Source organism: Sarcophilus harrisii, chromosome 3 (genome assembly GCF_902635505.1).
Source record: "Sarcophilus harrisii chromosome 3, mSarHar1.11, whole genome shotgun sequence".
Taxonomy (NCBI): Eukaryota; Metazoa; Chordata; class Mammalia; order Dasyuromorphia; family Dasyuridae; genus Sarcophilus; species Sarcophilus harrisii.
Genome location: NC_045428.1, coordinates 487,438,055 through 487,459,005, shown reverse-complemented (window position 1 = coordinate 487,459,005; position 20,951 = coordinate 487,438,055). Strand labels below are relative to the sequence as shown.

Genomic DNA, 20,951 nt, shown 5'->3' with positions numbered 1-20,951 from the left:
CCCTCTGCCTTTCTCCTGGGGCTTCCTTTCCCCTCGGCCCTTTCCCCCTCTCTTCTTCCTCTCTCTCTCCGCAGGGGGTCTCTCCTTCTCCTCAGGGGGTCGTTTTCCCTACTTTCCTCAGAGCTCCTCCACCCTTCTCCCCTAGTCCAGTCCCAGCCGCTCCCCTCAGCTGCCGGCTACTGCTCGAGGGCACGGCTTCGTAGTCCAACCGCCATTCGAACCTGGCGCGCGACGGGGGCGGGGCAGGCACGCGCTGGAGCTGGGGAGCAGGGCGGGGCCGGCGGAATGGGCGGGGAGGAGGCGGGGCTCCTGGAGGCAATAAAAGGAATGGGACGGGAAGGGGCGGGGCAGAACGCTCCACAGGGGACTGGGCGGGGGAGCAGCGAGTCTGTCAGGGGGAACCCCAGCTGTTCTCGCCTCTCCTTTCGCACCCTTCCCCCAACTGTCCCGATACAGCTCGCGAGGCCAAGGTTCCCCCTCCCTCCGGGAAATAAAGCCCTGAGGCTCCAGCCCCCAGCTCAGGGAGATAGTTTTCCAGGTACCTCAGGATGGGGTGGATCTCCTTAGGTTCCCTCAAGGTCTTCCTCAGCTTTCCCTGAGGAGACAGCCCGCGAGTGAGCGGGCCTTCTCTTCCCAGGAGGGCGGCCCTGTGAAGAGATGCCCTTGGTCTGCCTGCCAGAGGACTTGGCTTCAGTGACTAATGGGAGGCCAGGCCAGGAGGAAGAAGGCCTGAAGATCCCAGGCTCTGGAGCTGGGAGGGAGGGACCTAGAGAGAAAGCCATCTGCTGCAGCTCCTCCTTTTACACCTGAGGAAACTGAGGCCCAGGGAGGCCACAGTGACTTAGGTTCCCAGGAGCAGCTGCGGCCCAGTGGCGGGCCTGCAGAGCCAGGGCCTGCACCCTCCCTCATGGTCTAACCCAGCCCCCACATCCTGCATGGAAGGACCCAGGCCTGGGATATTGTGACCTGCCTCCGACATAGGAAGCAACAGAACTGGAATTTGAACCCAGGGTTCTCAGGGTTCTCTAGCACTAGTATTCTTGGGTTGGTTAGCTTCATTGGGGGCTTCTATTATGGTTCTAATGAATTCAAAGTCACAGGTTTGGAGACGCCAGGTCAGCTGTAAGTCAATTGTTACTGGTTAGTCCTTAAGGATTGAGTATTTAGGATTCGGCTAACAAATCAGAGAGTAATTAAATGTAGGACAGAGTGAGCATACTAATTCACGGCCAAGGCCATCAAATCAATGCCCTCAGTTGCACATTACTGACTGTATGAGCCGTGGGAAGCTGCAGCGGGGCAGATCAGGATAAGGAAGACTTGGATGAGGCAGGTAGAATTCTGAACCTTGGAAGGATGAAGATTTGGCCAATTAATCAGAAGGAGAAATGGTGTTTTAAGGAAGAGAAACCACAGCCATATAAAAAGTTTGTGTTTTTTGCCCAGAGTTCTGGATAGTATGAGAAGCATCTGCCTTAGAGTTGCTGGATTAATTTGGTTTCAAATCCCTCCTCAGACACTTAAGAGTCTAAGGCTAGGCAAGTCATTTGACCTCTTTGGTCTTAGCTCCTCATCTGTAAAATGAGAGGAGTTAAGTGGAATTGGCCTCAAAAGTTCCTTTCCAGTTAGAAATCTACCACCCTGTGTTTGTGTGTATTGATGTGCTAGGTTGCACAATGTAGGTGGTTAATAAATGCTTATTGAATTGTATGTGGAGTTACTGAGCATAGAAAGGGAATGGGACTTGTAATTAAAATAAACTTTTTAGAAGTGGAATTCTAGGGATGGTACCATCCGTAAAATGTTAGTTTTCTTGGTGCCACTTGCTTCTGGGACATGGTATAGAGGCCTATTTGGTAATTAAATTTCTTCAGAAAACCAAAAACTGTTATAGCTACAGACTGCATCTATTACTTTCAGAGAATTAAATGAGAAAATGTTGGTGTCCTGGACAAATGCACAATTATTACCATGGCTAAAAACAAATCCAAAACATTAAGTGTAGAAGTCATTTGATAAGTAGCATCATATTTGTATGAAGAGCTCATATTTCTGCTAAGTGACACTTCATTTTGAACATAAAACCTTGCATCTACAAATCTATACCAAAGTCAGTCTCCTAGACTCCACTGAGAAATAAAGATAAAATATGCATAGAAAAATAAATGAATAGTAGACAGAAAATACTAAAATAGCTTTCCCTAGTTTAAATCATCTTAATCATTTAACAAATGTCAAATATGGACAACCTGTTAGAAGCTATACTGAAATCAGTATACATTTTGTAAATACAGATAACTGCCTAGTTACTACTCTGAAGTCATCATTTTTCTACTTTTTAAATATACATCATTTAATAATCAAAAACCTTTACCCAAGGGGAAAAAAATCTGCAAAACAGGCTAGATCACTTAGCACATAACTATTGGAAACGATTGTTAATCTTTAAATGGTTAGCCATTTTAAAAGCTATAATTTTTGGTAGCATTTCTTATTTAGTATTATAAGGGTTAATATATTTACCTTGGATATCTTACCAGCACTGGATAGCTGCCAGGTACTACCCATAACACTTTCAGGTAGATGCCTTCATAAGCATATGTATTTATGCATGTAAACTTTTCTTCCAAACAAAGGTAATGAAAAAATCAATCTAAAAAATCATCATAATATATAGACATTAAAATAATTAAAAAGCTAGATAATTTATACAGCATGCATAAGTACTATGAAACAAAATAACCACAAAATGTATGTGACCTAGCTCTCAGAAAAATTAATGCTTGTTCTTAGGTGACTGTTGATTTGGCCTACCGTTACTAGAGAAACTCTGAGGACTTGTTCCCTTTATAGTTCATGTCTAGGCATGTCTGGGGACCAGGGAGACCTATAATTTAATCTAAGTAAGAATGCTTGTAGTGTTAGATAGCCAAACAGAATAATGCAATTTGTTTTAGACATACCAGAAAAGCACTTTTCTTCGAAACTGTAAAGTCTTTTCATTTGTTGTCTATGTGGGTCAGTTTAGAAGGGGGTGGGGCAGGTTTTGGTTGAAGATGAAGAAAGGTAAGAAGACATAAAAAAGCACATCTATTTCAATAAATTGTTTTTAGCCTGTTTTCCTGTTCTGGGAATCAAACAATATGGGGATTTTTAAATAGATTTACAAAATTCTTATCTCAGCCAAAAGGAGTAGTAAGTGGAAGTAGTTGTATTTCTTCTGTGTAGTTTTGGAGTACATAGTGGATTTACCCTTTGGAATCAGAAAGGAAGAATCAGACTGATTACAAAATATTAGATGGTGCAGTTTCTTTTTAGGTCTACTGGATTTTAAGGGGAAAACATGGAATACATAGTTTCTCTTAGGGAACTTCAAATCGCCAGGATTTTGTTTCTTATATATATCTAATGCCAGATTATTCTTAGGTATGATTAGAATTCATGAAGTTGCAACATAGGAATTTCTTTATGCCACAAGCAAACTGAAGTCAACATTAATGCCTTTTAAGAGCTTCAAATCAATCAATCTGCCAAATTATGAATAGCTATTTTCTTTGCAACTAAAATGAAGTGCCAGCAACTTTTAACTACATACTTTTAGCTTCCATTTCATTTTATTCTCATTAGTTGAAGTGCCCTAGATTCTTAAATGGTCTCTTATTTAAAAAAAAAATTTGACTACTTTCAATCCCAAATCATTTAATGAATTTATCTTTTAAATGAGTCAAAGATAACAACCAACTAGGAAAAGTGAAGTATCTAAGCCTAAAAATAACTTAGTTATGAATTTCCCAACAAAAATTTTTGAATGCCTTTTATAGGGTTGAGTGATGATACAAAGGTATTAGATACAATTCCTGCCCTGAAGAAGTTTACAAACTAGTTAGGGAGACAGAAAATATAAAAGACAAATAAGGATACATGGTAGCAGATGATGAGTGCCAATTCAGACAATAAAACTCTTACCGTTTTTTTAATGTTATCAGTATCTGGCTCAGAGTTCTCTTTTCCACCCCATCATCCTCTGTGACTTCATTGGAGATGTTGTCTACCATTCTAATACTTTGAAATCACAGTTTCTTGATGTACTTTTATGACCTTTGTAAGTAGTCTTGCTATGGCCACGTGAAAAGCCACACCTTGAACCTTATAACTTAAACTGTTGTTCAGCCTTCAAGATCTCTAACTTTGACATTTTCCTTTCTGATCTCATCATTACATCTATCGTGTTCCCTTCTATTCATCCTGTGTTTCAGCTTCATTCACCAGTCCCTTTCTGGGCTCATTTGTCTCCCAGAGAACCCTGGACATTATTATAGGTAATTTCAATAAATATCATCAGTGATCTAAAATTCATTGTCCTTCTGCCATATTTGCATTGCCATTTCCTAACCTGGACAAATTCTCCTGTTCTCTTGTTCTGTTTCTTTGTTCTGCAAGTATCAGACATTGATGAAGAAAAATCACAAAACCTAGTTAATTGATTCCCATTTTAAATTTATGCTGCTTACTATCAGCTAGATCCTCACTGCTGCTTAGCAATCTTTATAGTTTAACTGGCATCCTATCCCATTTCTCTACAGATGTTCCATACTTTTTAAAATCAATATTCCTATTCTTCTCTTATTCTTTGTAGACAGTTTGGACTTCTATTTTAATGAGAAGATTGTAAAACACATGTGTGCATGTATCTCAAGAAAACTCCATTTTTCTACCTCAAAAATTTTAAAATAATTTTACTCAACATCTTTATCTTTAGGAAGTATTCTTACTTTTCAAAGTTAACCTTTTTACTTACGTCTTCTGTATAATCTTCAGTTTCTGTCAGGCTGATTTATTGATTATATTTTCTTTTTTTACATCTTCAATCACTTCCTTTCCATTGACTTCCTTCTACCCTGCTCAAATCTCATCTTAAACAAAAAAGAACAATCTTTTTCAACTCTGCCAAAGTAGATCTATTTATCTCTTTGCCTTCAATATCAACCTTTAATATGTATTTATATATATTTGTATCCACACACACAAATACATATATACATATATAATTTTAATTTCCATGGAAAAATAGAGCATATAATCAAGCACATAATAAAATAAAATCCAAGAATGAAAGATGAAACTAAGATCCTTAATAAATTACAAATGATTATACTCTAAACATCTATTTTCTACAAGCTTATCTTGTTAGCTCTATGTCAAAAGGCGTTTATATTGTCCCTGTTTTCATAATCTTTGACTACCTTTTCTTAGTATATAACATGGATTTTTCTGTTGCCATTGTTATTTTCATATAGTTGTCAACATATATATTATGTTGCTCTTGCTCTTTATTCTAGATGATTTAATATTATATTTCTTTGAATTATTCTTTTTTTTTCTTATGGCACCATAATAGGATAATTTGACTGTAGATTTAGAGCTGGAAAGGATTTCAAAAATCATCTAGTTCTTTACAGATGAGAAAATTGAGGCCCAAGAAGTTAAACAATTCCATTCCATTTATATGCCATAATTTATTCACCTATTCTATGATTCATGAACATGTAGTTTCTTTTAAATTTTTTTGATATTACAAGTAATGCTATTAGGAATATTATACATATATTATATATACATATATATACATATATATATATATATATATATATATATATAATTTTTTTTGTCAATAATCTTTGGGTATAGAACCGCTATGGGAACTATTGGGTCAAATGCTATGAACATTAAAAGCTATATAATTCCATATTCCCCCCCCCAAAAAATTGTACAAATTTACAATTATACCAACAACATAATAGCACTTCAACTTTATTACAACCATACCACCACTGAATTTTATTATCTTTTATTGCCTTTGCCTGTGTGATAATTGTTAGCTAGAATCTCTAAGAATTTTTAAAAATTTGTAGTGTTCTCTGAGATTTTGAACATTTATAATGTGATTGTTAATGTTTTGTTTTTATTCTTTTGAGAACTTCTTGTTTATACCCTTTGATTGCCATACTTCTTTTAAAAAATAGTCTACATTCCTGGTTATTTATTTCTTAATCATTTTATACTCAATTCTTATCTGCTAGTGGTCCAGACTCTAACTAGTGATCTTATTTGCTTCCACTTTTGTATTAAAACTGCTGTCCAAGATCATTATTTACTGCCTGGCAAGAAACCCAAACTTCTTTTTCTGATCTTATCCTTTTAAGCTATTTCTGGGATTTGCCATTAGATTATCTGTTCTATGAAATTTTCACCTCCGTTCTCTTCTGTGAGACAAAATTATCTAACCCTTTTAGTATTTTCTCTTTGTTGTTAATTCTTTGTTTTCCAATATTTACCAATGTTTTTTCTTCAGCCCTCATCTTTTTTTTCTTTTCCTGCAGTCTCTTGATAATCTTGCTAGTGCTATTACTTAAATAATCAGCTTTATATGGATTATTCCCAAATCTATACCTACAATTCTCATTCCTTTTCTGAGTGTGTTTTCATATCCAGATGCCTAGTTAACATTTATCTTCCCTGGATCTCCCATCTCAAATATAGCATTTCCAAATGCTAAAATCATCTTTGTTTTTCCTATCTTTCCTAATTTTACAAATGACACCATCCTTCCAATGACAAATTAAATGAGTCATCTTTCCCTTCTTTTTCCTCATCTGTGTTACATCCAGCTATGTATCACCCATCATTAGTTGGAGTACCTACACTGATGAAATTGGGAATCTTGAAAAATTAAACAAAATCTTTATATTTTAAAAAGATATTTTTGGAGATGATAGAACTATAGAGTCACAATGTTAGAAATGACCTTGAGGTCATATAGAAGTTCAAAGGCATACAGTTGGAAAGGACCTTAAGAGTCATTTAATTCAGCCCCTTTATTTGTTACTGTGAAGCAATAGGGTTAGGTGACTTGCCCAGCATGACAGAGGTAGTCTGAGGCCAGATTTGAACTCAGGCCTTTTGACTGTAGAGCCAACTTCTTCCATTTTTTAGATGAGGAAACTATGGGTCAAAGTGGGAAAACTAATCTAATTAAAGTACAAACTTAGGGCTGTAGCCCCAAGAGATATCTCTTATCCAGATACCTATTATGATCTGAGATGATGAATTTAAAGGATAAACTGCAATCAAAGGCTCTCCCCCTCCCAAAATTTCTTAATATTCTGTAAGTTCATAAGTTTTTTACAGGAATTTTGTGATCAATCTCTCTATATTTAGTTTGACTTAAACCCTATTTATGCCCTCCACTTTCCTAGTTATCCTTCTCTGGATAAATTATAATTTGTCAATGTTTCTTTCAAAATGTGGTGAGTAGAACTAAATACAATACTCCAGATATAGTCTGACTGGTCAAAATTCTGTGCTTATATGAATGTTATTCAAAATTGCTTCTATTTAATTGAAGGAATAGATCTTTAATAGTGGTAATTTCAGGCACTGAGGGTGAGCTGGTAAAAAAAGATCTTTCTGGCCAGGGGATCTTTCATTGATTCACTTTAAATCGCAGTAAGGCATAAGTCTTTTTAATCTATTGAAAACCTGGCCCCAAATGAAGAATTTCAATTGTCAAAACAGAACATTTATTTGCTAATTATTTATAGGTGATACTTCAAATAATACATTTAATTTTGCATAAAAAACTGAACAAAAGGAAGTATTACAGGAAGCTTTATTCAGTTTGATTGTCCCTTAGTGGAATCTAGGCACATTATTATTCTTCTGTTCTATTTCATAAGTTCCAAGACCTGCCTGGGCCTGTTGCAGAAAGTAATACCAAGGAAAAGTTCAAAGTCTCTTTAGGTGATGTGCTTCACCAACCCCAAACTCAATAGTACAGTATTTCAAATGGGAAGTTGAAAATGATAACAATCATTAGGGCTTGTCCTGTTAATCTTCTTAGCGCTTGCATTATCTGAAAATGAAAGACTCCTCCTATCTGCTCTTACACATGCATCACAGTGGGTTGTGGTAATCAAATCCATTCTCCAGTTCAGTTATAGATCCAGTTAATGATCCAGTTTTATACTGATATACATTGGAAAACAAAGAGGATCATTACACATATGTATTAAAGGATGAGCTTTAAAAGTTGTCTCTATCACTGTATGGGCAACAGACATTATTTGTCCAGTTAGAGCTGTATTTTTTTTTTTTTAACCAAAACACAGATAGTTGTGTTGAGTTTATTTACTTTCTCCATTTTTGTTGTTGTTGTTGTTGTTGTTGTTGTTGTTGTTGTTATTATTGGAGTTAAGTGATTTGCCCAGGATCACACAGTTAGGAAGTGTTAAGTGTTTGAGACCATATTTGAACTCAGATTTTCCTGTCTTCAGGGCTGTGCTCTATCCATTGTGCCACCTAGCTGCCCCTAATTTCTCCATTCTTAAGACAAAAGATACTTATAGGCACAATTTGTTCCAGGAAATCATTAGGAGATATGAAAAAAAATTGGCATTAAATAAACATTTAAAAGTTATCATAGTCTTTATATCCTTTGATTGCCATTCTTTAAAAAATTGTCTAGATTAAAAGTGAAATAAAATTATATCTACCTGGGTAACCAGGAAAAAAATTAATTTCAATTCAGACTTATTGGGTTGCTTACTGTGTCCTGAGAATATATACAAATAAAACAAAAAAAAAATCTTCTTTGTTGTAGAAATAATAATTAAAAAAAAAACCAATGCTATCATTACATTTGCTGATGCTTGATTTGCTCATGATGTTTCATACTTCTTTTTATCCATTATTGCTCCAAAGAATTAATTAATGGCATCTTAAAAAATTTTTTTAGCACTACATAAAATAAATTTATTTTTTTTTTACTTTTAAGATAAGTTATAATAAACTTTGAAGGAGATAAGACATTTTCTCTAGGACAGTTTTAGGAAGGATAAATTAGCTACATTAATTAGACAATGGCAGAAATTCTAAATGAAACTATTTTTAGCCTTTATAGATAATTTTCTATATCATAGAATAATGATTCTGTCTTGGCTTTATATCCTGAGTTTCTTTGGAAGAGTTCAAAGAATTTATATATGAATATAGGAGATTGAAGTAGGTGTATGTTGGTAAATGTTTAACAACTGGCTCCCTACCAAAATGTATTCATGTCCCATTTTTAAGTTTAGTTTTCATGAATATTTTTAAAAACGTTTTTACGTGTAGGCAATAAAATAGTAACTCAAACTTTGATTAGTAGCATGTGCCTATTTCTGAGATATAAATGATTACAATGAAATTTTAATCAGCTCTCAAAGAACTATATCAAGCTAGCTTTGGCATATGCCAGGAAAGAGAAAATAAAGTAATAGATCACTTAAGGGAAATATTTGTTCAAGATTTCAGGCAAAAGCAGAGCCAATGATGATATAGGACTTAACTGCTAATTATAGAATTAAAAAAATTTATCACAAAAATATTTCAAAATGTTTTTGATTATGAAAAAACAAACTTTTTTTCCTGATTTTTTTTTAATTATGGTGTGCAAAGACTCCATTTAAATGTTGTTAATTTTAAACACTTAATTGTAAATTATAGGATTCTGGGACAATACTGTATTTTTATTTTTAATTGCTTTAACTCACATAAAGTAGCTCTGATCTTTCTAGTCTTGAGACTGGAGTCTAGTGAGTCTACTGAAATGTTAGATTCTAACTGCACCTCTATTGTCTTTAGTATTAATATATAATTAAGAGATCTGTATATGTATATGTGGGGGGAATCTCCAGACATTTGATGAACTGTCATCTTAGGAACATTTGTTGTTGTTCAGTTCTGTCTGACTCTTTGTGGATTGTAGCATGCTAATACTGCCCATGGCAGTATTTTCCTGACAAAGATACTAGAGTGGTTTATTATTTCCTTCTTCAGTGGATTAAGGCAAACAGAAGTTAAGTGACTTGCCCAGGATCATACAACTACTGGCTGAGATCACATTTGAACTCAGATCTTCCTGATTCAAGGCCTAGCACTCTATCTACCGAACCACCTACCTTTATGTAGGTAACATAAAGAATTTATAATTCTACCTCATTCTTTTGAAAATTCTATATATAAACATTTTAGAAAAAAGTATATAGTCAGAATAGAGTCTACTTACAAAAATTTGCCTTAAAGAGAAAAAAAAAAACTTGTAATGAATTTACTTAAACTTTAAGACTTCAATAAATACATGGTTTTTTGAGTAGTTACTCTTTCTAATAGTATAGATAATATTTATGTTCTTTTCATGTTATCCTATGAATCCTTTCCATTAAGAATCTCTACTCAGTGCTTTGGAGACATTTTTCTAATTCTTATAATACTACAACAATTACAATGTATAATATTTAAATGTGAAAATAGAGACTAAATTATTAAAATGTAAAAAAATTTAGACATAGAAGATTTGATCCATAATCCTTGTAACAAAAATAGGAATAATTTAGGATGTGAATTTTGCTTGTAATTTTTTATATTTGAATTTAGTGTAAAGATCTTGCATATCATGCCAAGATAATTATGCTCTATATAATCTGACAGTGTTGTAGAAGTAGTCATTTCAGTTAGCCTGATTGATAGCACCTGTTCATTGTATTAAACACCCAACAGCCTTTGGGATTTGGGGGTTTTATTAACCTCATCCTAATTGTAAATGGATTAGGTGTGGGGAAGAGATTGAAATTTTAAACTCAAGTATGCTAACTTCCTTGCTTCATACAGGAGGATAAAGTGGGTTATTTTGGGGCAGAGAGGACACAAGTATATGCTTGACTAGTTTAACTAGATTACCTAATTTCTCTCTTGGAGATTTGAAATGTGTTTTTTTTTCTCCCAGAATTTAAAAGAAATAATGCTTGCTGTCATAAAACTTATGCTATCTCATCAAAATTGTACCTACAATTGTGATTGTAATACTTATCTGTTTCTTGTGTGAATCAAAGTTTAAAGAAATACAGTGTTGTTATATATTTTCTTCAAAGGATTCTCAAAATCACTTTGTAAAGGTATAGATATTTTTCGGCCAAGTGTTGATTGACAGAGTATGCTAGATTAACCCTTTAAGGAGTTTAACTCTAAATATCGGGTTTTTGTTTTTTTTTTAAACCATAAAACTTAGACCAGAGTTATGTGGTAAGTAGATATTGATGGTATGTTCAACCCTTGCTACTCTAATTTCTTATTGTCCTTTTCAGTGATTTGAAGAAATTTTTAGATCTCCTTCTTAAAAATGAAAGATGAAATTGCCACAACAATTTTCTTCATCACAAGATTGGTGAAAAAATCTGACAAACTGAATAAACAACAAATAGAAGAATTTGCAGCTAAGCTGATGGCAATATTATTTGAGACATACAGGACACACTGGTACCCAGACGTTCCTTCTAAAGGGCAAGCTTTCAGGTAAGGCCTATTATGCTGTATGGCAGAGGAAAATAACAAATAGCTATGCTAGGAAAGTATTCAGATTGAAGACTGAATTTTTCCTCATCTTACCTCTCCTAATTTTTTTTTTTATTGCTATTCACATATAATGGGGTTAAATATTTGACTACTGGGGCAAGGGAGGAATGTACAAGTTTAACAGTTAATTCTTATTAGCCAATCTGAGCTGGCTCCAGCATATCCCTGTACTCAAAAGAAAACAAGCTGTAGGCAAAACTTGTCAGAGAGGGATCTTTACTGTGTACTTAGAGCAAAATATATAGAATTTGTCTCTAAAAAAAAAAAGTTTTAAAATAAAGGCGACTCTTCATCTTCGTGTCAGTTATAAAAAAGAAAAATAGTTCTCTAATAGAACCTTCCCTTTCACAAATTGTTCCTTTCCCTAGCTATAAAAAGAAAGAAAATGTAATATGCTTATGATCTAGATATCTTTGCACAAAAGATAATTTTGTGCCTTTGCCCTTTCTGTTACTACACCTGAATTCACTGATTTTTGCCCTTTTCAACTTTAGGTGTATCAGGATAAATAAACAACAGAAAAAAGATCCCCTTCTAGATAGGGCATGTGCTGAAAGTAATGTGAATTTTTTTCATCTGGGACTTCCAAAGGAGATGACCATATGGGTAGATCCCTTTGAAGTATGCTGCAGGTAAGTGCTATATGCAGAAATAAGTGGTGTGTATCTTTGTAACTTCTAGTCACCTTTAGAGATAGGCTTCATGGAAATTAGTGCCAGGAAGATCAAGACTCTTCCTTCCCCTAATCAATATCATTCGGGTATCATAACTATCAAGATATCAAAATCATTATGCCTTTTCCAGATGTTTCAGTAGGCTTCCATTATATTCTGAATGCTGGTGTTTTTTAATTTTTTTTAAAAGTATTTTGATTATTGTCCTTTAGTATGGTTTTAAAATTATAAAGGAAATAGGGTAGGACATTTTGGTTGAATTGTCACACTCTAAAAATTTTAGATTAAACCCTTATGAGTCAGTGTCTTTCATTTTAATAGGTTTCCACTGGTTTGAAAGAGGAACCAAAGTTATCATTAAACTTAGCATTTGATTATAATATTTTTCTTCAGGTTATGACCTTTGGGTAAATACTCAAGGTATTGTCACAATGCATTCTATGCTAAAGATCCAATTTGGTCTACTAGCTGAACCAACAAAAAAATGTACTTTCTTTTCTTTACCACCAATTAAAAGGTGGGGGTGAGGGGAAAGATTAGTTTCACTTAAAACCTCCTATTATTATTTGTAATATTGCAGTAGGCTTAGTCAAAGAGTACCCCAATAACAGCTCTTTGCTTGTTGCTTCCATTCTTGTGACTGTCCTTTGAATCAAACTCTCTTTAAGTGATGAAGTAGACTCCCTTTCACTCTGCTCCTCAGAAAATGTTTAAATTGTCTTAGAGAAAGAAGTGAGGGGCTCATAATTGTAGTTTTTAGAAATAAAGAGAAACTTAATTTAATTTCTTTTCTCAAAGGTTTGTTTCCATTTTCTATTTAGGTATGGTGAGAAAAATCGTCCATTTATAGTTGCTTGTTTTAAAGGCAGACAGGAAGAATGGGAAATATCTCAACAGATCAGTCATGCTGTCAGCAAAGTCACATCTGACTACTATTCTGGCACCTCCTCTGATGAGGATACATGTGGCAGAGAGCCTCAAGTAATTCCTAAAGTCAGAAATCCAAAAAGCATTTATCAGGTAAGATACAACTAAACTGCTGTGGAGGGGAGGGATATTTTGCTTGTCTTCATGTCTCAGTTAATGAGTTTGTGCTTAGTTCCAAGACCCACTTGGTCTGTTTCTAGAATGCTGAGTCTTTGCATTCTTTCTCAGGTTGAGTATTTCAAGCAGCCCCTCCAAACTTGGTTCCAAAATTCCCGTAAAAAGAATATGACTGATGGGCGCCCCAACCTCCCAGGAAGTACTTTTTATGTCCCATACAAGATCCACAAGTGCTACAGGCCTGCTGCTGTGTTTCCAGGACCCCGGGTGGATAGATACCACTGGGTCAACACAAATCGACAAAGTAGCTAAAGTATACAATTCAACTGATTTCGATAGTTCACAAGAGCAGCTTTTTTATTTCCTAACCTAAAATGAGTCTGACGTTGAGAGGCACCTGAAATAGAAAAAAAAAGAACCTCACTTGGGGCCAAAGTACTTGATGGTGATTCTTCTCACCTGTATTATGACTCTATTCTTAGCTAGAATTATAATGTTTCACTTTTAAATGAAGTTTTATATGTAATGGATGTACTCAAAAAGGTTATATAATGAAGTTACTGATTTATAAGATTCTACTGATTATAAAAAGTAACAAATAAACTTCACTATGTTTTTAACTCCAGTGTCTGCTTTACTTTGATTCTTCCTCATCCTGACATAGTCCATAGTCCCCATCTGGTTTTACTTGTCAGATTCCATGAGGTCAGCCCTTTGAACAGTTTGTTCTCACCAGCACCTTAGAAGTATTAGACTTTTGATGTTCATGCTTTGCCAGTCTAAAATGAATAGTCATAGTTCCATTCTTCTGTACTATAACATTCTACTAACTTTACCTACTTCCTTTAGGAAGAAGCATTTTCTCTATTACTAAATTTCTTACTTAAATTGCTTCCTCTGAGGTCTTAGTCTTAGAATGTGGGAGGAAAAGATGCAGGACACTCTTCTGCCTATAAATATGCTTCCCTAAACCCTAATATCCTTCTCAAATGATCATTTTTCTCTTTTTCTTCCTCTCATCTTTAGACTTCTATTAGACTTTCTGGTTCTCTTCTCTTTTTTGGAGGGTGGGCATAATCTGGACCAATAATTTTATTGGTAAAGGAGAGTCTGTCTGCTAAAGCAGACTTATTCTGCAAATTATAACTTAAGAGGTGTTTGAGGCATTGAGACTGTGACTTACCTAGATTATATAGCCAATATTATCAGAAATCAGACTTAATTTGGCTTCTATTCTTATCACTATTATAACTGATCTTTTGATGATTACTAATGACATCCTAATCTTTCATCGGCTTTTAAAAATGATACATCTTGATTTCTCTGAAATATTTGACGTTGATCACTTAACTATTCTATACCTCAGTTTCTTTATCTATAAAATGAAAGGATTGGACTTGATGGTCTCTAATAGGATCCTTCTATCTCTAGATCTATGATCCAATGCAATTCTTTTCCCTATAACTTTTGGAATACTATAATCCTAGATCTTTTTCACTTTTGATTATTTTCTTCTGTTTTTATTTTCTCTTTCTATTCCTGAGATAGAATATTTACCAAAATTCTATGTATGATTTTCTCTTTTCTGTAGATAATTTTAATGATTAATTCTTTGCCAATTGTCATCTTTTTAAAAATAATTTTCTGAGATCATCTAAGCTCTAGAACTACATTCCCTACAGCCTAGTACACTAACGTTCAAAATTGAGCTAATTTTCTACCAAAAACTAATTCTTACTTCTGACTTCCCAATTTCTATTGTCTGGCCAATGTCACTTAGGAATAATCAATAACTTAGTCACTTTTTGGATCAGCAGTCTCCCACTACCCCAGTCTCTTTGAAATTTCTTTCCCTTTTTTCCATTTCTAAAACAGGTTCAGGTTCTTGCTGATTTTTTTTTTTTTTTTTGCCTAGAACTTTGAATACTAGGTTAAGGACTTTTTACTTTATTCTGAAACTGAGGTTTGGTGGAGGCAGGAAGATTGGGGCTGGGAACACCTCTGAGGATGACTGAGCATGAACTGGTTGGTTGGTTAGTATCCTTCATTCTTGAAGAGGACCAAAATTACATTCCTATGTTAGAGTTGAGTTACAGTGTATATGACTGTGGCTGATTAGACCAATATGAGCTTGGAGTGCTTGGCCACAAGTAGAGCACACACAGTCCATGTGAACATTTGGGATAGCTTCTCTAATTTTGTGCATCTTGCATTTCTTTGGGGCCAGTTCAATTCTGTTTTGCTCATAGAGCACAGTACTTTTTTCTGATGAGGTTATATTGGGCAGACTTATGCCAGTGTCTTCCAGGTTATACAATCGGTTCTAAAGTTCTTAAGAGAAACCTTAAGAGTGTCCTTGTATTGCTTTTTCCGATAGTCTTGAACTGGACTGAACAGAGCAAAGAATGGTTTTTAGGGGATGGAAGTATCAGGTGGATTAGTTAGCCTTTTTTGAGGCTAATCTCTCTAGTTTTGTTATTCCTTCTAATGTAATATGGATGCTAAGACGTAGCTTTGATTATATCTTTTTTCCTAATCACTCTTTCTAACCTTGGAATTCCTCCTTACACCACTCCTCTCTCTATCACTTTGGAGATGTAGTCAAAATGGGTTACATATTTTTCTCTAAAAATTTCCTGTTCTTTTTGGCCATGTGCTTTTATTCACACTGTTTTTTATCCCTAGTATTTGTAGCAATATTTTTTTTCTCAGTGAGGAAAGAAAAAACTTGGCAATCTCATCCTTATTGCAAAGTAGCTTATTTAGCTTGATATAGATTATCTCTGTTCTTTAGGTTCACCACAAATTCTTATATCTGTAAATCAGCAGACTGGCTAAAGATCTATTTCACCTTTAAACATTACATTGCTGAAAGTCCTACTTCTTTTGATTTGTATCATCAAATATGTATATCTCCTTCCATATTATAAAAGAATTTGTATCCTTACTTATAACTGATTATAGTTATAATGATATGAAAAGAGATACTTATTTCTCCCCATCTCTGACAGGGCAAAAATGTGTTTTAAATTCAGCTTTCTAGGTACTTTGAGACATCTCTGATTTCATCAATGTAGATTCTCCTGCTGCTAATATTAATCATAAATTTCTTTTATGTAATTTCATCCTGAATTATTTGTTCAGGCCATTCTCATAAATTTGTTATAGAATGTCTTTGATAGTCAGTGTCTTAAGGAATACTTCTACTTTCTTCCTCTCCATTTAAAATTTTTAATGATAACGTTCCCTATTGTTTTTGCTATTCTTACTAGACATCTAAACCAAGTCCTTTTCTGGTCATACATTTTCTTGATAGTTACTTTTGATGTTAATTATCTACAAGTTTTTAGTAAATATAATATAGCTTGCTCGAAGCCATAATGCTGTTGTTACCATCTCTATGTTGACTATTGGATTATTTGTAATTTTAGAATTTTTTTGAGATCCTGCTATCATCCTAAAAACAATAGAATACTACATTAAGAGAATATTGATGATAAAGAGATTGGTCATTTCACACTTCCACCATACTCCACATGCATGCATTAGTGTCCCAGCTTTCCTACATCCCCTCCAACATATATCATTATATATTTTCCTGTCGTCTTAGCCAATCTGATAGGTGAGAGTTTTTTTATATGCATTTCTCTAATCAATAATAATTTAGAGCATCTTTAATATGACTATAAATGGCTTTAATTTCTTCATCTGAAAATTGTTCATAATCCTTTGACCACTTGTCAATTGGGGAATGATTTATCTCTTAGAAATTTGGCTCAGTCTTTTACATATTTTAGAAATAAAACCTTTATCAGAAACAGTAGCTATAAAAATTGTTTTCCAGCTTATTGCTTTCCTTCTAATCTTGACTACTTTGGTTTTGTTTGTGTAAACGATTTTTAATTTAATATGATCAAAATTATCCATTTTGCAATTCATAATGTACCATATATATATATTATATATATATATATTTATTTATTTATTTGGTTTGGTGATAAATTCTTCCCTTCTTCAGAGATCTGACAGGTAAAACATCCCTTGCTTTCCTAATTTGTTTATAGTATCATAAGATTTCCTTTAAAAGAGTCTAAAAGGATGATGGATATCAGGTATAGGAGAGCTATTTATTTCCTATATTACAAAATAAATTCTTAAAGCATCAGACTTATAACCACACATTAGCAAATACTTTAAACATGAAACATTATGTAGCTTTATTTTCACTTTTGACCTGTGCTGCCTATCCAACTTACAAATCTGGATCATCTGTCAAGCTAGACTTGTGCTTTATTTATCTATTTAGATTAAGAATCCTCTTGCTGGTTGTACTCTTTTCCTCTGAAAAGTGCTAAGGAATCACTTCCCTTTAGCAGCTAGCCACTGATTCCAGAACTCTTGAATTTTCGATATCAGGAGGAAATTTCCAAAGCTAGAAACAGCCACATAAGAATTACTGTTTATTCATATGCACTAAGAGAAAGGAATCCTCTGTACAGCAGAAGAAGTAGTTAAGGATTTGAGGACCAGATTCATGTAAGCATATATTTCAGTTCCCATTTGTGTATAATCTCTAACTTCTTTGGAAAGGTGGAGAAGAAAGGAAAGAAAAACAACTCAAACCTTTTTCCCTTTTCGGAAGCCAAGGGAAAGCTGGCAGAAGAATCCCAAGCAATGTATTAAAAAGAGAAGAAGAGAGGTTCTTCTTATAATCTATCTTCCTGGCTCTACTGCCAATCATCTTTGACACAGTCCCTTAGTCATAATGATAAGTATATAATTACTACATTATACCAAACATAAGTCTATGAGCAAGGGGTCAGAGAACCTATGGTCCAATGGAAGTAACCAGGTATAATTCATCTTCATGTATGTGTGTGTACTATATACAGATAAGAAAATGGCATTAGAAAGGTTAAAAGATTTCCCCTAGCATCAAATAATTAGTACCTGTTTGAGGCAATATTAAAATTTAGGTTTAACTATCTCAAGGTCCTGCACTCTCTGTTTTTCCATCTGATCTCTCGGTGTCTCCTGGAACTGGATTGAAATCAGAAAGACCTGGATTCAAATTTTACCTCAGATATTTACTAACTGTGTGATCTCAGTCAATACTCAACAGATTGTTTAACAAAAGTTATCCATTTAGTTGTATCTGTCATAGTATTGTATGATTTTGACATTTATGTGGGAGATACTTAATATGAGGAGAGCCTTAAAGGTATTTTCTCTAGTAGTATATTAAAATACTGCTGTGCATATTTTTTTAAAATCTTCTCCAAGTCTCTTCCATTTGTGTGACCAGAAAGATTATCTGCAAAAGATTTCATTTTCTTCTTATGCTTTTGTTGAAATATCCTAAATGTATGCATAGATTATTCTTATAGATCTTATAGAAATGAGAGTAAGTATATGAGTATGTAGTTTTTTTTTGAGTAAAAACACAATCTGAGTTATTTTCCATTAAAAAAATTCTCTTTTCAAAATGTTAAGTATTAGTTTTTGAATGTATTCAAAGTCATTAACTCTGAGGCATTTCTTCTGCATATATTTAGTTAGTTTTTTTCTTCTTTCTGACTTCATTTTTAAGTGTACTTATCACTTCCTATGTTCATTACAAAAATGTTAGAGTGTCAATATGGTCATTTTTCTATCTTGTAAGAACAGATCACTGAAAAATGCTCAAAAATTGATTCATTTCTCATATGTTTATTTCCTTCCTTTTTTATCTGTAAATGCTCTTAGGAGAATCTGACTTGATTCAGCATGGTTAGATCTCAAACCAAGTTTTTCTCAAGTTGATTTTCTTTTCAGCTGTTTTTGCCCGCCCTGTCTTATGAGGTGATAATAGTCAACTAAGCAAGAAGCACTTAATTATTTATTATTAAAGCTTTTTTATTTTCAAAACATATGCATACGTAATTTTTCAACATTAATCTTTGCAAAACTTTGTGTACCAATTTTCCTCCCTTACCCTCACCACTTCCCTTAAATGGCAAGTAATCCAATATATGTTAAACATGATAAAAATATATTAGATCTAATATATGCATATATATTTATACACTTATTTTGCTGCACAAGAAAAAAATGCAAGCAAACAACAACAAAAAAGAATGAAAATGCTATGTTGTGATCTGCACTCAGTTTCTACAATCCTCTCCCTGGGTGTAGATGGCTCTCTTCATCATAAGATCTTTGGAACTGGCCTGAATCATCTCATTGTTGAAAAAAGCCATGTCTATCAGAATTGATCATTGTATAATCTCGTTGTTGCCATGTATAATGATCTCCTAGTTCTGCTAATTTCACTTAGCATCAGTTCATGTAAGTCTCTCCAGGCCTCTCTAAAGTCATCCTGTTGGTCCTTTCTTACAGAACAATAATATTCCATAACATTCATACACCATAACTTATTCAACCATTCTCCAATTGATGGGCAGTCATTCAGTTGCCTGTTTCTTGCTACTACAAAAAGGGCTGTCATAAACATTTTTGCACATGTAAGTCCCTTTCTCTCCTTTAAGATCTCTTTGGGATATAAGCCCAGTAGAAATACTGCCTGCAGGATCAAAGGATATGCACATTTTGATAGTCCCTTGGGCATAGTTCCAAATTGCTCTACAGAATAGTTGGATTAGTTCACAAATCCACCAACAATGTCTTAATATCCCAATTTTCCCACATTGCCTCCAACATTCCTCATTATGTTTTCCTGTCATTTTAGCCAATCTGAGAAGTGTGTAGTGGTATCTTAGAGTTTGCATTTCTCTGATCAATAATGGTTTGGAGCACCTTTTCATATGACTAGAAATGGTTTCAATTGCTTCATCTGAAAATTGTCTGTTTATATTCTTTGACCATTTATCAATTGGAGAATGGCTTGAATTCTTATAAATTTGAGTCAATTCTCTACATACTTTAGAAATGAAGCCCTTCAATGAGAAGATACAATTCAGTTCCAATTGATCAGTGATGAACAAAACTAGCTACACCCAGAGAAAGAACACTAGGAAATAAATGTGGGCTGCTTGCATTTTTGTTTTTCTTTCCAGTTTATTTTTACCTTTTTAAATCAGATTTTTCTTGTGCAACAAGAGAACTGTATAAATATGCACACATATATTGTATTTAAGATATACTTTAACATGTTTAACATGTATGACACTGCCTGCCATCTAGGGGAGATGGTAGAGGTAAGGAAGGGAAAAGTTGGAACAGAAGTGATTGCAAGGAACAATATTGAAAAATTACTCATGTATATGTTCTGTCAATAAAAAGCTATTAAAAAACACGCTGGATCAAATGTCAAACTATAAGACAATAAACATCAAAACTATTAGTTATTAGTAAAAAAAAAATAAAGAAAAATAAATCAAGATCCAGAATTTAAAAAAAAAGAGATGAAGCAGTTATCAGAACCTTTGAATGTAAAAATGTTTTCCCAGTTTATTGCTTCTCTTCTAATCTAAATCTAATCTAATCTAAAATTAGTTTTGTATGTACAAAAACTTTTTAACTTAATATAACCAAAATTATCTATTTTGTGTTCAATAATGAGCTACATTTCTTCTTTGGCCACAAATTCCTTCCTTCTCCACAGACCTGAGAGATAAACTATCCATTGTTCTTCTAATTTACTTATAATATCACTCTTTATGTCTAAATCAAGAACCCATTTTGACCTTATCTTGGTATAGGATAGGTGACCTATCTTGGTATAGGTCACCAAGGTGACCCCTTGGTATAGGGGTGTCACCAAGTGACACCCCACTTGATGTAGGT

General features: G+C 34.1%; 2 protein-coding genes across 13 annotated transcripts in view; one reads left to right on the top strand and one right to left on the bottom strand.

Moving 5' to 3' along the window:
• The window catches only part of C3H11orf88 (chromosome 3 C11orf88 homolog), a 37,812-nt gene extending 35,189 nt beyond the window's left edge, over positions 1–2,623 (bottom strand). For 2 of the 6 annotated variants that reach the window (XM_031961153.1, XM_031961154.1), the window contains exon 1: positions 2–205. The gene's annotated coding sequence lies outside the window, so the exon portion shown is untranslated. The other 4 variants (XM_031961150.1, XM_031961149.1, XM_031961151.1 and 1 more) reach the window with 4 other exon arrangements.
• The window catches only part of BTG4 (BTG anti-proliferation factor 4), a 129,736-nt gene continuing 109,134 nt past the window's right edge, over positions 350–20,951 (top strand). Inside the window, exons 1-5 of one of the 7 annotated variants that reach the window (XM_031961147.1) lie at positions 10,597–10,680; positions 11,181–11,388; positions 11,943–12,080; positions 12,944–13,142; positions 13,278–13,805. In XM_031961147.1, coding sequence (XP_031817007.1) covers positions 11,216–11,388; positions 11,943–12,080; positions 12,944–13,142; positions 13,278–13,478 — 711 coding nt within the window. In that variant the 5' untranslated portion in view covers positions 10,597–10,680; positions 11,181–11,215 and the 3' untranslated portion in view covers positions 13,479–13,805. The other 6 variants (XM_031961145.1, XM_031961144.1, XM_031961142.1 and 3 more) reach the window with 6 other exon arrangements.